The 15,632-nt window shown below is 54.5% G+C and overlaps 1 protein-coding gene across 1 annotated transcript in view; it reads left to right on the top strand.

The window, feature by feature from the left end:
* ABCC3 (ATP binding cassette subfamily C member 3) overlaps nucleotides 1–15,632 on the top strand; it is a 56,811-nt gene that overhangs the window by 20,288 nt on the left and 20,891 nt on the right. Inside the window, exons 2-17 of the mRNA XM_025361863.1 lie at nucleotides 264–440; nucleotides 1,135–1,260; nucleotides 1,479–1,616; nucleotides 2,499–2,624; nucleotides 2,856–2,917; nucleotides 3,658–3,789; nucleotides 5,354–5,545; nucleotides 8,098–8,275; nucleotides 8,368–8,529; nucleotides 9,585–9,677; nucleotides 11,987–12,190; nucleotides 12,296–12,442; nucleotides 12,863–12,950; nucleotides 13,291–13,357; nucleotides 13,578–13,704; nucleotides 13,790–13,966. Of these exons, the coding sequence (XP_025217648.1) occupies nucleotides 264–440; nucleotides 1,135–1,260; nucleotides 1,479–1,616; nucleotides 2,499–2,624; nucleotides 2,856–2,917; nucleotides 3,658–3,789; nucleotides 5,354–5,545; nucleotides 8,098–8,275; nucleotides 8,368–8,529; nucleotides 9,585–9,677; nucleotides 11,987–12,190; nucleotides 12,296–12,442; nucleotides 12,863–12,950; nucleotides 13,291–13,357; nucleotides 13,578–13,704; nucleotides 13,790–13,966 (2,196 nt within the window). The remainder of the gene's footprint in view (nucleotides 1–263; nucleotides 441–1,134; nucleotides 1,261–1,478; nucleotides 1,617–2,498; nucleotides 2,625–2,855; nucleotides 2,918–3,657; nucleotides 3,790–5,353; nucleotides 5,546–8,097; nucleotides 8,276–8,367; nucleotides 8,530–9,584; nucleotides 9,678–11,986; nucleotides 12,191–12,295; nucleotides 12,443–12,862; nucleotides 12,951–13,290; nucleotides 13,358–13,577; nucleotides 13,705–13,789; nucleotides 13,967–15,632) is intronic.

Here is a 15,632-nt window from a genome sequence, read left to right as displayed (position 1 = left end):
TTGTTGCTCTTAAATTATGCCTCAATTAGAGAGAGAGAGAGAGAGAGAGAATATAAGGAAATGGGAGCAGTCATGGCATCCTTGGAGAACTCACACCTGGGACGACAACTTCTCATTTGTGTATTTGGTCTCTCACCTCCTCACCTGTCTTCCACTCCACCCGTGTCTCTGATGGAACGTCTCTCTAGCTAAGCCATCTTCCTCAAGAGAGCCCAATTCTCTGTGGGGCTGCCACAGCACTAAACTGTTCTCTCTGTCCCCAGGACTCCAACCTGTCTGTGCACACAGACAACCCGGACCTCACTCCCTGCTTCCAGAACTCCCTGCTGGCCTGGGTGCCCTGCATCTACCTGTGGGTCGCCCTGCCCTGCTACCTGCTCTACCTGCGGTACCATGGTCGTGGCTACATCATCCTCTCCCACCTGTCCAGGCTCAAGACGGTCAGTGGCCCAGGGATCTCCTACCGATGGGGCTGGGCCCTGGGGATTCTGTTTTTATTTTTTAATTAAATTTAATTAATTAATTAATTAATTTAGAGACAGTCTCACTCCATCACCCAGGCTGGAGTGCAGTGGCATGATCTTGGCTCACTGCAACCTCTGCCTCCTGGGTTCAAGCGATTCTCCTGCCTTAGCCTCCTGAGTAGCTGGGATAACAGGCATGTGCCACCACATGCCCAGCTGATTTTTGTATTTTTAGTAGAGATGGGGTTTTGCCGTGTTGGCCAGGCTGGTCTCCAACTCCTGACCTCAGGTGATCTGCCTCCCAAAGTGCTGGGATTGCAGATGTGAGCCACCGTGCCCAGCCAGGGTTCTGCTTTTAACGAGGCCCTCTCCCACCTCCTCGGCTGGACTAGGTTACCCAGTCTCACCTGACCTGCTTGGGGCCATGGGAATGTGACAACTGAGAATATATACAGCCAGCTGACATATTCCTCACTTGGGAAAGTTTAAGCAAGTTCAGCAACGCTCTCCCCACCCCAAACAAGCTTCTGGCCAGCTCCATTCCCGGACCTCAGTGCCAGTCCCAGGCAGGTCTAGTAGATTCTGGCGGCTTCAAGTACAAAGACCCCTTCCCAGTGAGGACTGTCCTTGCCTCTGGGGATGAGGATTCCAATCTGTGCTCTCTTCACAGGTCCTGGGCGTCCTGCTGTGGTGCGTCTCCTGGGCGGACCTTTTTTACTCCTTTCATGGCCTGGTCCATGGCCGGGCCCCTGCCCCTGTTTTCTTCGTCACCCCCCTGGTGGTGGGGATCACCATGGTCAGTGTGGGGCCCTGGGAAAGTGGATGGGGGAGGTCTCCAGTGGGTTGTGGACTGTGATAAGGAAACCGTGGGCTCTGAAGAGAGGGCTGGACATGTTGCGAGTGGGAAGAAGAAGGGGGTGGCCCCAGAAACTTCTGGTCATGTGGGATGGGGAGAAATGGAGGCAGGTCCAGATGTGTGTGTTCTGCCCGGGCCTCCCTGCCCTCCCTGCACAGCTGCTGGCCACCCTGCTGATACAGTATGAGCGGCTGCAGGGCGTACAGTCTTCGGGGGTCCTCATTATCTTCTGGTTCCTGTGTGTGGTCTGCGACATCATCCCCTTCCGCTCCAAGATCCTTTCAGCCAAGGCAGAGGTAAGGTCGGGGAGAGGGGAACCTGCCAGGTTTAGCCCTGATAGGAGGGTGACCTCAGTGTTCAAAGTCACTGCTGGATCCCAGGTCCCTCCCGGAGGCTTCAAGTACAAACACAATTGTGTTGTTCTCCACTTGCCGCATTTCTACCTGGAAGCAGGCTGAGGAGGGGCACCAGTGTAACACAGGAATGAGCAAAGATGCCACCACTGTTGGACCGTCATGTGAGGGTAGGGGGCTGTTCCACAGCACCCACCCAGCAAGTGCAATGTCTGACGTGGGTGTCAGTCAGTGTCCCTGTAATGAACACATGTGTGCAGACACGTGTGAAGAGTTCTGGTTTACCTAGAGGTCCCATTAGCACGTTCCCTTCCTTTCTTCCCGCCTCCTTCAGTTCCTGGCCTTCCTCTTGATCTTCAGTGGCTGTGGTGTTGGGCTGGTGGGATGGAACACTGCAGGCCAACCTAGTGCCTCCCATTTCTCCATCTCAGCGGGAAGCAGGCAAGGAGAGTAGCTAAGAACATAGGCCCTGAACAACCCAATTGCTCCCCGTGTGGACTCGGGCGGGTCGCTGAAACCTTTGGAGCCTCATTTCCTTAATTGCAGAAAGGGCATCATGGGCTGTCCTGCCTGTAGGCTGGTGTCCCAGTTAGACAAGGTCATGTAGGTAAGGTGCTGGCACCACACCTGGCACAGGTGACACACCTGGTCCTCGCTGAACCAGAGCCCCCTTGTGATCCTTCCCCATCTCTCAGAGTCCTCTGAGTGGGGACCTGGAGGCCCCCAGGTACTGCCTTCTGCCCCAGAGGAGCCTGATGCCCCAAGGGACTCTGCAGGGCAGGGGCTTTTCCAATGCTTCTGATGCCGCTCCACTCTCCCACCCAGGGTGAGATCTCAGACCCCTTCCGCTTCACCACTTTCTACATCCACTTTGCCCTGGTACTGTGTGCCCTCATCTTGGCCTGCTTCAGGGAGAAACCTCCATTTTTCTCCGCAAAGAATGTCGACCCTGTGAGTTTGCCATGGAGGGTGCGGGGGCTCCACAGCTCAGTCTTCAGCCCAGCTCTGACCAGCAGCCCCAAACCCCTGTAGCTCCCTTCAAAGTGGGAGAGAGGTCATCTCCACAATCTGTAAACTGGGGCTTGGAGCAGGAAGGAACAAGGGTCCCCTCCATTTCCCTACTCTGCTTTGAGAGGGTGGTGGGCACTCCTGATTCCCCCATCCTATTCTCTCGCCTTCTAGAACCCCTACCCCGAGACCAGCGCTGGCTTTCTCTCCCGCCTGTTTTTCTTGTGGTTCACAAAGTGAGTTGGCTCTTGCATCAGCCCGGGCCAGAGGGAGGGGAGGGATGGCAGGTGAGATGGAGGAAGGGGAGCAGGCCAGCAGTTTAGGGACCTGGCTGGCCACCTACCCCACCCCCCACTGCAGTGGGCACGGGTCAGATGAGGGTGGGGAAGTGGTCTGCGAGGGCGGCCGAATGCAGAGGCCTGGCCTGGCCCAGCGCCACCCCCAGGCTACAGGCCAGCTCTGCATCTGGCAGGCTGCGGGGACAGGCCCAGGAGGCTAGAAGAAGACTATCATTAGTTCTGAGCTCTTCTGTTTGTGATAAACTTGCAGCCTGCCATCTCCTTGGCTGCCCCTCAGAGCGGCTTGAGCAGGATAATTGTGTCTGTGACCTGGGTGACTGCTCATTAACCCCACAGCACTGAGGAAGCACCCGAGGCTGGGGCCGAATCTCCCAGGCCTTGTCCTCACCCAGGGCCCCAGCCAGAGTGGATTCCATCACCAGGGCCTGCGGTGGAGAAGAGATGGGGCACCCGGGGAGGAGGAGGAGAAGGGGGTAGTGGTAGGAACTTAGGAGGGACAGCCAGTGACCTCCAGCCTGTTCGCTGAGGAAATGAAGGAGACACCTTTCATGGTCACAGTGCCCGAGGGAGACCCTCCTTTCTGGAGACCCTGGGGCCCTGGAGACACTGGCCCTTGGCTCCAGGCTGCTAAACCCTGACCCTCTGCGGGGCTGCCTGCGGGCTTCACCTCTCCGCAGGATGGCCATCTATGGCTACCGGCATCCCCTGGAGGAGAAGGACCTCTGGTCCCTGAAGGAGGAGGACAGATCCCAGATGGTGGTGCAGCAGCTGCTGGAGGCATGGAGGAAACAGGAAAAGCAGACGGCACGGTGAGGCCCTCCCCCTGCCCACAGCCCCACCACCCAGCCCCTTCGCTTACCCCAGGTCTCCTGCAGATGACGCTGGTAGACCTGGGAGGGTGGCATTCCTGGGGTGGGGAGCAGAGCAGGACCAGGTGATTTCTTGACAGCCTCAGGACCATTCTATGGGAAGCTTAGGCCTGGAAGGGGCTAGTTCTCCCAGCTCTGGTGGGGGCAGGAGAATGGCTGGCAGTTTGGAGCACCTACTCCATCCCAGGTCCCATCCTAAGCATATAAATGAACTCACTTAATTTTTCAACAGCCCTAAAGGGTAGGTTCTAGTGTCCCTGTGTTACAGATGGGGACAATGGGGCCGGGCGTGATGGCCCACATCTGTAATCCCAACACTTTGGGATGCCAAGGCAGGAGGATTGCTTGAGTCCAGGAGTTCAAGATGAGCCTGGGCAATATAGTGAGACCTTGTCTCTACAAAAAGTAAACAAAATGAGCCGGGCATGGTGGCGTGCACCTGTAGTCCCAGCGACTTGAGAGGCTGAGGTGGGAGGATCATTTGAGCCCGAGAGGTCAAGGCTGCAGTGAGCTGAGATTGTGCCACTGTACTCCAGTCTGGGCAATAGAGTGAGACCTTATCTCAACAACAACAGAAACAGATGGAGACACCGAAGCACAGAAATGTAACAGAGGACCTCCCAGGGTCCCCAGGTTGGTGGTGACAGAGCCGGAATCCACATGGAGCTGGTTGGCCCCAGAGGTCCTCCTCATATCACTGCACTACCTTGACTGACTGAAAGGGCTGATTCCAGGGCCAGGAGCCAGCATACCCCTGCCGAATTCTGCCTCCTCCTGTCTGGAGGCAGGGGCTGAATGAGATGATCTTCCCCTGAGGGGTCTTCCCACTGGCAGCCTCCTATCAAGGACCACAAACCTGTCTCTGGCCAACTGCCTCGTCAAGAGAGCTGGGGCTCAGCATCATCCTTCCCCACCCAATTCTGACCCCAGGATTGAACCCTCCCTCCTCCCATCCACAATCCAGGCCTAGGAGTTCAATGTTTGCTCAGCCTGGAGCTTCTGGTTGTCACCAGCTGTTGGAGGAAACTGGGCCTGGGCGTGGTTAGCAGTATCCTGGTTTTCATAGCTTGGAGCCTCCAGGAAGACCTATGGGCCCCCAGTCTGCCTGCTGCACCCCCTTTCAGTCCCTCCATGCCACTCCTCCCACTTTCTGTTCAGCTGCCCAGTGGCTGTGCCACCAGCCATCCTCGATCTTATCTCCCCTTCCCTCTTGGCATTCTCCCTGGAGCCAGCAGTGGGGAGGCAGGGAGAGGGCCAGACACAGGAGGATAGCTGGGTTTTAGAGCCCTTGTGGTAGCAGTCTGGCCACCCCTTCAGATGCCCTCTGGCAGCTGAGGACAGAGTCACTTGTGCAATTCTTATGCTGTCTATCCCCCTCCCAGCTCTGAGAGCCAAGAAAACAGTTCCCTCCTCCTCCTCACTCCTAGCCAACCCAGCCTAGCCCTTGGCTTCCTGGAGCCCCTGTCCCCATTCCTAACCCACTGCTTCTTCCTCCCCGGACCAGACACAAGGCTGCAGCAGCACCTGGGAAAAACGCCTCCAGCGAGGACGAGGTGCTGCTGGGTGCCCGGCCCAGGCCCCGGAAGCCCTCTTTCCTGCGGGCCCTGCTGGCCACCTTCGGCTCCAGCTTCCTCATCAGCGCCTGCTTCAAGCTGATCCAGGACCTGCTGTCCTTCATTAATCCGCAGCTGCTCAGGTCTGTCCACCCTCCGGCTCACTACAGCCCTACCCTGGGCAGCAGGGCTGGCTGGCTGGCCCAGAGGAAGGAACAACGTACAGTGAAAAGAACCCCAGACCAGGAACCAGGGAGGCTAGCTCCACTTTCCATATGACCCTTGGCAAGAGGCATTGCCTGACTTGTTTCCTCACTCACATTCAACTTAGAATTGCTGTGCATATCCTATGTGCCAGGCACCCTGGTGCGTACGTTAACAAGCATTGGGTCTTTAAACCTTCCCAACAATCCTATGCGGAATTGCCCCATTCCCATGTCACAGATGAGAAAGCAGGAACTCAGAGAGGTGAACTGACTTGGCCAAGGGCACACAGCAAAGAAGGAATTGGGTCTGAGTCTAGGACTCTGAGCTCCGACTGCGGTGCTCTGTCCTTACCATTAGGCTTTAACATCTGTCTCGGGAGTGGCTTGGACTAGAATGAGCTCTCAAATGAGAAGGCGGGAAGGAGAGCTGCAGGGAGCTGAGTCCCCACCTCCTTGCCCCTCCATGCATGCGTTAATTTGTTCGGCAAACACTTATTGAACCTCCAGGGTATCAGAATGGTGCTTGATGCTAGGGATCTGAGGTCAGTAAGACAGGGTCCTGAGGTCTTATGGGAGAAACCAGCGTCTAAATCAATTAGAATTCAGTGGGGCGCGGAAGTGTTCTCAGGTGTCTGGAAAACCCCCAGAGGGGCAAAGAAGCCAGCCTGGGATGGAGCAGGGAGCGCCCACTGGCTCGGGAGATCAAAAAAATTTGGAGAGACAAGTAGGTGAAGAAATAGGAGAAAGTTCAGCCTCAGCTTAGTCACAAAGCCCTGAAACAGCATGACTCAGGTGTTTCTGAGTGGCAGAGGAAATGGCAACGAGAGGGAGGGGCAGGAAAACAGAGAGAGGGAGAGCTAAGGATATCCTTGAAAGATCTGAGCCAGGGAGGGGCATCTGGCTTCAAGGATCTCCTGCCAGGAGTGTGGGGGATGTAGGGCAGGGTGGCTGGATGGAAGCAGGCCAACCCGGTCAGATGGAGTCCAGGCCAGGAATGAGACAAGCATTCAGGAGCTATTCGGGAGATGGGCGTGTGTGCCAGAGAGACAGAGGAGTGCCAGGCAACCTGGGTGCTGGCCGGGGTAACTGGAGGATGATGGATCTTCTGCTGAGATGATGGGCTCAGTGAGAGGAGGAAGCTGGGCATGGGGCAAGGTGGTGGATGGAGTCTGGTCATGTTGGGCCAGCTAGCTGGAAGTCAGACTCTTGAGTCCAAGAGTTTGAGACCAGCCTGAGCAACATAGCAAGACCCTGTCTTTACAAAAAACAAAAAGTTAAAATATTAGCCAGGCCTGGTGGCAAACGCCTAGAGTCAGTCCTAGCTACTCAAGAGGCTGAGGTGGGAAGACTGCTTGAGCCTGAGAGGCTGAGGCTGCCATGAGCTGTGATGGCGCCACTGTACTTGAGTCTAGGTGACAGAGAGAGACCCTGTCTCAAAAAAAAAAGAAAGAGAGAGAGAGAAAGAGAGACACCAGTCACTGGGCACTGGTCTGGGGCCACTGGGGCCCACTCTACTCCAATATGACCTCCTCACCAAATGAGGCCACCTTCACAGATACCAGGGGTTGGGAGCTGAACATATCTTTTTGGAAGACACAACTCAAGCTATCACAGAAGGGGAGGCCTGGCTATGATTATGGCTGGAGGGCTCCATGGGGTCGACAGGAGAGTGTCCCAACGATGAAGAGACTCGGTCATGTCAATAGGTGAAGGTGTAGAGCTTCCAGCAGAGGTGGCCAGGATGAAGCTCAGTGGCAGAGGGGGCAACAGCGCAGCAAGTTCCTGAGGAGGCAGAGGAAGGCCAGGGCTCGAGGGCAGGGACATCCTCCGACAGCCTGAGCACCAGAAAAAGGAGGACAAGCCACTGGAGGGCAGTTCGTGGGTGGCAAGGAGTTTGTGAGTGGCAGGGAGTCCTCAATGGGTGGCTAAGCAAGAAGGCAGGTAGTTGCTGAGAGGGGTGGGAGGCTGGGACAGGCCTGAAGGGAAGAGAAGAGAGGTGAAGAAGGCCCCAAGATCGGGGGCAGATTAGGGACCCAGAGAAGGTCCCTAGGCAGTGCTGGGGGCCACTGAGGTTGGAAAGGTGGATTTGTGCGGTGAGAGTATTTGTGGTCATATGGCAGAATCTGGAGCCCCCAGCAGCCTAGGAGAAGGAGCAAGGAAGTCCAATCAATGGAAACGTGGCATTTCTTCCTGCCATATGTCAGGAGGTAAGAAGGCAGGCAGGTGAGGCTGGTGGTGAGAGCGTGATAGATAGGGTGTGCAGCAGAGTCTGTGGTGGATAGAGAAGGAGGCGAAGGCAGAGTGGAGCTAGGACGTCATGGTCTTGAGGCAGTACTGGGTTGGCCCTCCCTGGCCCAAGGGGTTGGAGGGGGTGGAGGTTTCAGAGGCCGGGGGTGCAGTGGAGACTGTGGGTAAGAGCAAAGGGCAGCAGAGGAGGGAGCAGCCATGGGGGGAGCATTGCTCACCTCACCCCTCTCTCCTCCCCACAGCGTCCTGATCAGGTTTATCTCCAACCCCATGGCCCCCTCCTGGTGGGGCTTCCTGGTGGCTGGGCTGATGTTCCTGTGTTCCATGATGCAGTCGCTGATATTACAACAGTATTACCAGTGCATCTTCGTGACTGGGCTGAAGTTTCGTACTGGGATCATAGGTGTCATCTATAGGAAGGTCAGCTGGAGCAAGACCCAGGGGAGAGGCTGGCCCTGGGCAGCTTGCAAGAGGCTTGCAGCCAAGTCCACCCATCTACTGTCTACCTGCAGGCTCTGGTTATCACCAATTCAGTCAAACGTGCGTCCACCGTGGGGGAAATTGTCAACCTCATGTCAGTGGATGCCCAGCGCTTCATGGACCTTGCCCCCTTCCTCAACCTGCTGTGGTCAGCACCCCTGCAGATCATCCTGGCGATCTACTTCCTCTGGCAGGTAACTCTCCAACCCTGACCTCTGCCCACTTCCTCTGACCTTGCTGCCGAAGTGGCAAGAGAAGATTATTCTGGAACTGGGCGCATGGCACATGCTTGTAGGCCCAGCTACTCAGACGGCTGAGGCAGGAGGATCACTTGAGCCCAAGAGTTCTGGCTGCAGTGCGCCACGATTGTGCCTGCGAATAGCCACCGCACTCCAGCTTGGGCAACATAGCAAGACCTTGCATCTAAAAAGAAAGAAAACAAACAAACAAACAAACAAAAACAAAAAAAGAAAGAAAGAGGGTTACTCTGGGTTAGCAGAGGGGATATAAAATTGACACAAGAGCTGGCCAGGCACGGTGGCTCATGCCTGTAATCCCAGCATTTTGGGAGGCCAAGACAGGTGGATCACAAGGTCAGGAGTTTAAGACCAGCCTGGCCAGGATGGTGAAACCCCGTCTCTACTAAAAATACAAAAATTAGCCAGATGCGGTGGTGGGTGCCTGTAGTCACAGCTACTCAGGAGGCTGAGGCAGGAGAATCGCTTGAACCCGGGAGGCAGAGGTTGCAGTGAGCTGAGATCATGCCACTGCACTCTAGCCTGGGTGACAGAGCAAGACTCTGTCCCAAAAAAAAAAAAAAAAAAAAAGAATTGACACAAGAGCTTCCCTAGGCATTGGTGGGGATGGAAGAATAGGACTTCGAGGATGCTGATGTCTGCAACAGAATCTTCCCAACATCTGTTACTATCCTTCCCGCAGAAGCCAGGGAGGAAAGAAAGACTTGGAGGGAGGTGGGTGTGACTCTGGCTGTCATCGTCTATATTTGCCTTCTGTGTGTCTGGACACCCTTCTATGTCTACTGTCTATCCCTGTCGTCGTTCTCTAATGGCTGGCTGCTTCTACAAATGTTGTGGTCATTCTGAATTTCTGTTTGGCCAACCGCCATCTTTTGCTTCCTGCCCATCTACACATTTCAAGTCAACAGGCCTCTGTTTGTCTGTTGGGTTCTCTCTGTAGACTTTGGTAATCTGTCCCTATGTGTCTCATCTATCCACCGGTGTCTCCTCAGAACCTAGGTCCCTCTGTCCTGGCTGGAGTTGCTCTTATGGTCTTACTGATTCCACTCAACGGAGCTGTGGCTGTGAAGATGCGTGCCTTCCAGGTAGGTGCTGTCCGGGGTGCATCCTCCTGCCTGGGGCACCTGGCTGGCCTGGGGCACCTTCCCTGGGGGAAGGTGTCCACTAACCTTGGGGCCTCCCAGCTACCTTGCTTCCTGAGTATGGATGGCTACTAGCCACTTGCAGAAACCATAGCTTGCTCTTCCCTCACAACTCTCAGAGGGTTTTACTGACATTCTCATTTTGTAGCAGAAGAACCAGCACTTAGAGAAATAATGGCAGTCCAGAATCAGGCAGGGCTGGGACTTGAACCTGAGTATCCTGGTCTAATGATGAGTTTTCCCACTGCACTGTGCTAATCATGAATAGCCAGTCACTCAGTCCACTATTTGCAAACATTTATTAAAGTATATTTTGTCTTTTTTTTGAGACAGAGTCTCTCTTGGTCACCCAGGCTGGAATGCAGTGGCATGATCCCGGTTCACTGCAACCTCTGCCTCCCGGGTTCAAGTGATCCTCCCGCCTCAGCCTCCCTAGTAGCTGGGACTACGGGCACATGCCACCCGGCTCATTTTTTTTTTTTTTTTTTTTTTAAGTAGAGATGGGATTTCACCATGTTGGCCAGGCTGGTCTCAAACTCCTGACCTCAGGTGATCCGTTAATCTTAACTTCCCAAAGTGCTGGGATTACAGGTATGAGCCATCCTACCTGGCCTATTGAAGTCTAGTAGCTTCCCACTGCCCATAGGAAAAATGACAAACTCCCTAAGAATACCCAGCAGGGCTTCTGCCTACCTTGCAAGTCCTCACCCCCTGGGGAATGGCCAAGTTCCAGCCAGTCTGGCCTTCTTTCTTTTCTCCACAGCACCAAGCTCAGGGTACCTCTAGGGGCCACCACGTATACTGTTCCCTCTGCCTGGAATGCTTGTCATCCCCCTCCTTGCCTGCCTAACTCCTTTCCTTCCCTTACCTTTCGTCATTAAAGTCACTTCCTCGGCTGGGCACAGTGACTCATGCCTGTAATCCCAGAGCTTTGGGGGGCCGAGGCAGGTGGATCACCTGAGGTTGAGAGATTGAGACCAGCCAGACCAACATGGAGAAATCCTGTTTCTACTAAAAATACAAAATTAGCTGGGTGTGGTGGCACATGCCTGTAATCCCAGCTACTCTGGAGTCTGAGGCAGGAGAATCCCTTGAACCCGGGAGGCGGAGGTTGCAGTGAGCCTAGATCGTGCCATTGCACTCCAGCCTGGGCAACGAGAGCGAACCTCCATCTCAAAAAAAAAAAAAAGTAACTCCCTCCAGAGGCCCACCCTGACTGCCCAGTCTCAGTCTAAGGTAGTTTCCCTGCCACCACCTCATTACTTTCTTACAGGATCCTGTGATTTCCCATCAGAACACACATAATGATTAATAATTAAGCATTTATTCAGACCATTGCTTATTGTATGCCTCCCCCATCAGACCATCAGCTGTATGATGGCAGGGGCCTTGTCTGAATTCACTGTGACAAATTCCACATGTAGCCCATGGCCTGGCACATAGTAGGCACTCCATAAATGGGGGTTGAATGAATACATTAATCTGGTGTGCCACACCTTGGGCTAAGGTCTCGGAGAACAAAGAGAAATAAACAGCCCATCCCCTCAGGAAGTTCACAGTCTGATTAGAGAAACATATGTAAAGGAATGGTTATGGAACAAAAGGAAAGTGCAATGTGCTTTAGAAACCCAGGGAAGGGGACCAGGTGTGGTGGCTCACACCTGTAATCCCAGCACTTGGGGAGGCCAAGGTGGGAGGATCACGTGAGGCCAGAAGTTTGAAACCAGCATGGGCAACATAGTGAGACCTTGTCTCTACAAAAAAATTTAAAAATTAGCTGGGCATGGTGGTTCATGCCTGTAGTTCCAGCTACTCAGGAAGCTGAGACAGGAGGATCAAAGGAGCCCAGGAGTTTGAGGCTGCAGTGAGCTATGATAGTACCGCCGCAGTCCAGCCTGGGCAACACAGTGAGACGCCATCTCTAAAATAAACAGTAATAGCAATAAGAAGAAGAAGAAAAAGAAGAAGTAGGAGAAGAAACCCAGGGCAGGGGACAGAGGATGCTGCCTGGGGAGGCCAGTGCAGTGGCACTGAGGGTGGAGCTGGATCTCGTCAGGCAGAGGACATGGGGAGGCAGTGGCCATGCATTCCAGGCCAAGGCACAGCACAGGCCCAGCAAGGAGGTGTGAGAAGGAATAGTGGGCAGCGTGGAATGGCTGCAATGGATAAGATTGGATGGAAGGTAGGACCCTGTGGGCAGGAGGTCAGGGTAGGGAGCAGGTGTGCCACTGCCACTCTTTCTGCCCGCACAGGTAAAGCAAATGAAATTGAAGGACTCGCGCATCAAGCTGATGAGTGAGATCCTGAATGGCATCAAGGTGCTGAAGCTGTACGCCTGGGAACCCAGCTTCCTGAAGCAGGTGGAGGGCATCAGGCAGGGTGAGCTCCAGCTGCTGCGCACGGCGGCCTACCTCCACGCCATATCCACCTTCACCTGGATGTGCACCCCCTTCCTGGTGAGGCTCGGCACTGGGCTGGGCCCCTGCCTCTAGGGTTCTAGGTGCCCAGGCATGGCCGGGGCTCAGTGGACTCCACCCTGACACCACCCCCGTGCTGCTCAGGTGACCCTAATCACCCTCTGGGTGTACGTGTATGTGGACCCAAACAATGTGCTGGACGCCGAGAAGGCCTTTGTGTCTGTGTCCTTGTTTGATATCTTAAGACTTCCCCTCAACATGCTGCCCCAGTTAATCAGCAACCTGACTCAGGTAACCCTGGGGAGGGCTGGGGGCTCTTCTGGAGTTGGAACAGGTTGTTGGGGTCAGGGAAGGGTCATTTAGGGCAAGGGATAATCAGGGGGAGTTACTGGATTCAGGGAAGGTCGCTAGCATTATGAAGAGCTATTCAAGGTTGAATGAGGTCATTAAGGTCAGGGGTCAATTGGAGTCACAGGTGGTCAGGTCAGGTCTCTAGAAACCTGAGTTCTGTAGATAGCCTCCTGTTACCAGCCTGGACTTTCTCTTTGGGCAGTGGGAGCCGTGGAAGACTCAGTTGTGGGAGGGACGCCAGTGCTAGCGTCTGGGCCCTCAGGGGGTCCTGCCTAGCCCAGGACGCTGGGGACGGGGTGCGGGTAGGGGTTGGGGGTTGCGAAAGTACAATCTCCAGGGCTGACTCACATCCTCCTGCAGGCCAGTGTGTCTCTGAAACGGATCCAGCAATTCCTGACTCAAGATGAACTGGACCCCCAGTGTGTGGAAAGAAAGACCATCTCCCCAGGTCTAGAGAGCCCCTGCCTGGGCTGCCTGCCTCAGTCCTAACCCCAGAAAAACCTCTGTTTCAAGCTTTTCCATTGTTCTCTCCTGACCCCTTTTCTTCTTCCTCTCTTCACATCTGCTTTGACTCTGTGACCTCCTTCTCCCTTTTCTGGGTTCTCTGCTCTCCTCTGCCCTTCCCCACAGGGCTCCCCACATCCCTTTCTTCCTCCCTTCTCCCAAGGATCCCTTTCCCATGGCCCAGGCTCATCCCCTGTCCTCCTTTTCCCTGCCCGCCAGCCTCCCTGCCGGATACCCCATCCTTTGGGCTCCCTCCCTGATCCTGCCCACCTTGGTCCTCTCAGGCTATGCCATCACCATACACAGTGGCACCTTCACCTGGGCCCAGGACCTGCCCCCCACCCTGCACAGGTACCAGCTTCTCCCACTACCTTCCCAGCTGCCCACAGTGGGCTGGAAGTTCAGATCAATAGCAGCACCCTGCAAAGCCTTTGACCAAGAATGCAGGAAGAGCTTCAGCTTGCCAGGGTGGTGTCTGGAAGGGAGGAGGGCTTGGTTCTCCAGGTGGAGGGTTGGAGACCAAAATCCTGATCCCTGCCTCTAACTGGACTCCTGGGGTCCTTGCCCCCAGCCTAGACATCCAGGTCCCGAAAGGGGCACTGGTGGCCGTGGTGGGGCCTGTGGGCTGTGGGAAGTCCTCCCTGGTGTCTGCCCTGCTGGGAGAGATGGAGAAGCTAGAAGGCAAAGTGCACATGAAGGTGAGAGAGGCAGGGGCTCCTGGGCAGGGTGTGGGGCTCAGCCAGGCCTTGGGCAAGCCCCGAGGTAAATTTCTCCTGTGGCCAGGGCTCTGTGGCCTACGTGCCCCAGCAGGCATGGATCCAGAACTGCACTCTTCAGGAAAACGTGCTTTTCGGCCAAGCCCTGAACCCCAAGCGCTACCAGCAGACTCTGGAGGCCTGTGCCTTGCTAGCTGACCTGGAGATGCTGCCTGGTGGGGACCAGACAGAGATTGGAGAGAAGGTACGGAGTCTTCTTCTATCCCTAAGGGGCTAGTCCATAGAGCTGCCTGCCTCAACCTAGCCCAGGTCCATATATTCATCCCTTCGTTCACACACTGGTGTAACGTTATACCCAACTCTGTGCCAGGCACTGAGGAAACAGATCTACTAGCAAATCTGTTTAGTGAACAAGTAGGGGCTACTGAATATTCTAGGAGCCAGGCTGAAGGCCTGTGCAGGGTACAGAGAGGGCGCAGCAGGGAGCCTACATAAGGAAGAGCATCACTTTTTTTTTTCCTTTCTGAGATAAGGCCTCACTCTGTTACCCAGGATGGAGTGCTGTGGTGAGATCATGGCACGCTGCAGCTTGGAACTCCTGGGCTCCAGCGATCCTTTAGCCTCAGCCTCCCGAGTAGCTGGGACCACAGGCACATGCCACCATACCCAGCTAAATTTTAATTTTTTTTTTAGAGACAGCATCTTGCCATGTCGCCCAGGCTGGCCTTGAACTCCTGGGCTCAGGAGATCCTTCCACCTTGGCCTGCCAGAGTACTGGGATTACAGGCATAAGCTGCTGCACCTGGCTGAGCATCACTTTTTTTTTTTCTAGACAGAGCCTTGCTCTGTCACCCAGGCTGGAGTGCAGTGGTGCGATCATGGCTCACTGCAACCTCCACCTCCTGGGTTCAAGCAATTCTCATGTCTCAGCCACCCGAGTAGCTGGGATTACAGGTGTGCACCCCGACACTTGGCTAATTTTTGTATTTTTAGTAGAGACGGGGTTTTGCCATGATGGCCGGTCTGGTCTTGAACTCCTGGCTTCAAGTGATTCCCCTGCCTCAGCCTCTCAAAGTACTGGAATTACAGGTATGAACACCACGCCCAGCCTTGAGCATCACTTTTGAGCTCAATTTTAACAACTGAGGATGAGTTGCTTATCATTTATCTATTCATTCATTCACCATATATTTATTAAGCACCCACTCTATTCTGGGAAATAGTATACAGTAGTGAATACTAAAATACCAGGCTAAAATCTCTACCTTCATATAGCTCACATTCTTGTGGCAGGAAGACATAATAAGAAAGATAAATAAGTACAATATATAATATGTTAGATAAATGCTCCGTGGGAAAAATAAAGCAGGGAAGGAATACAGGAATGCCCGCAGGGTTAAATTATTGAGGTAGCTTGGGAAATCCTCACTGAGAATTGGAGAACTCAGCAAAGAGACCGAGTGAGCCTCGTCAGGAGCCAGGAAGCTCTGTCTGGGGTCATGGAACCCTGTGTGGGATCTTGGAGTTCTCTGGCATGACTGGGGGTTGGGAAATGGAGGGAAAAGATAAGGAGAGGCAGAACCCTGATTACCTTGGTTAAGATTTTGGCCTTTGGCCGGGCGCGGTGGCTCAAGCCTGTAATCCCAGCACTTTGGGAGGCCGAGATGGGCGGATCACGAGGTCAGGAGTTCGAGACCATCCTGGCTAACACGGTGAAACCCCGTCTCTACTAAAAAATACAGAAAAACTAGCCGGGCGAGGTGGCGGGCACCTGTAGTCCCAGCTGCTCGGGAGGCTGAGGCAGGAGAATGGCGTAAAAACCCGGGAGGCGGAGCTTGCAATGAGCTGAGATCCGGCCACTGCACTCCAGCCTGGGCGACACAGCGAGACTCCGTCTCAAAAAAAAAAAA

This window comes from Theropithecus gelada, chromosome 16 (assembly GCF_003255815.1).
Source record: "Theropithecus gelada isolate Dixy chromosome 16, Tgel_1.0, whole genome shotgun sequence".
Lineage (NCBI taxonomy): Eukaryota > Metazoa > Chordata > Mammalia > Primates > Cercopithecidae > Theropithecus > Theropithecus gelada.
This window is presented reverse-complemented; position numbering and strand designations above follow the sequence as displayed.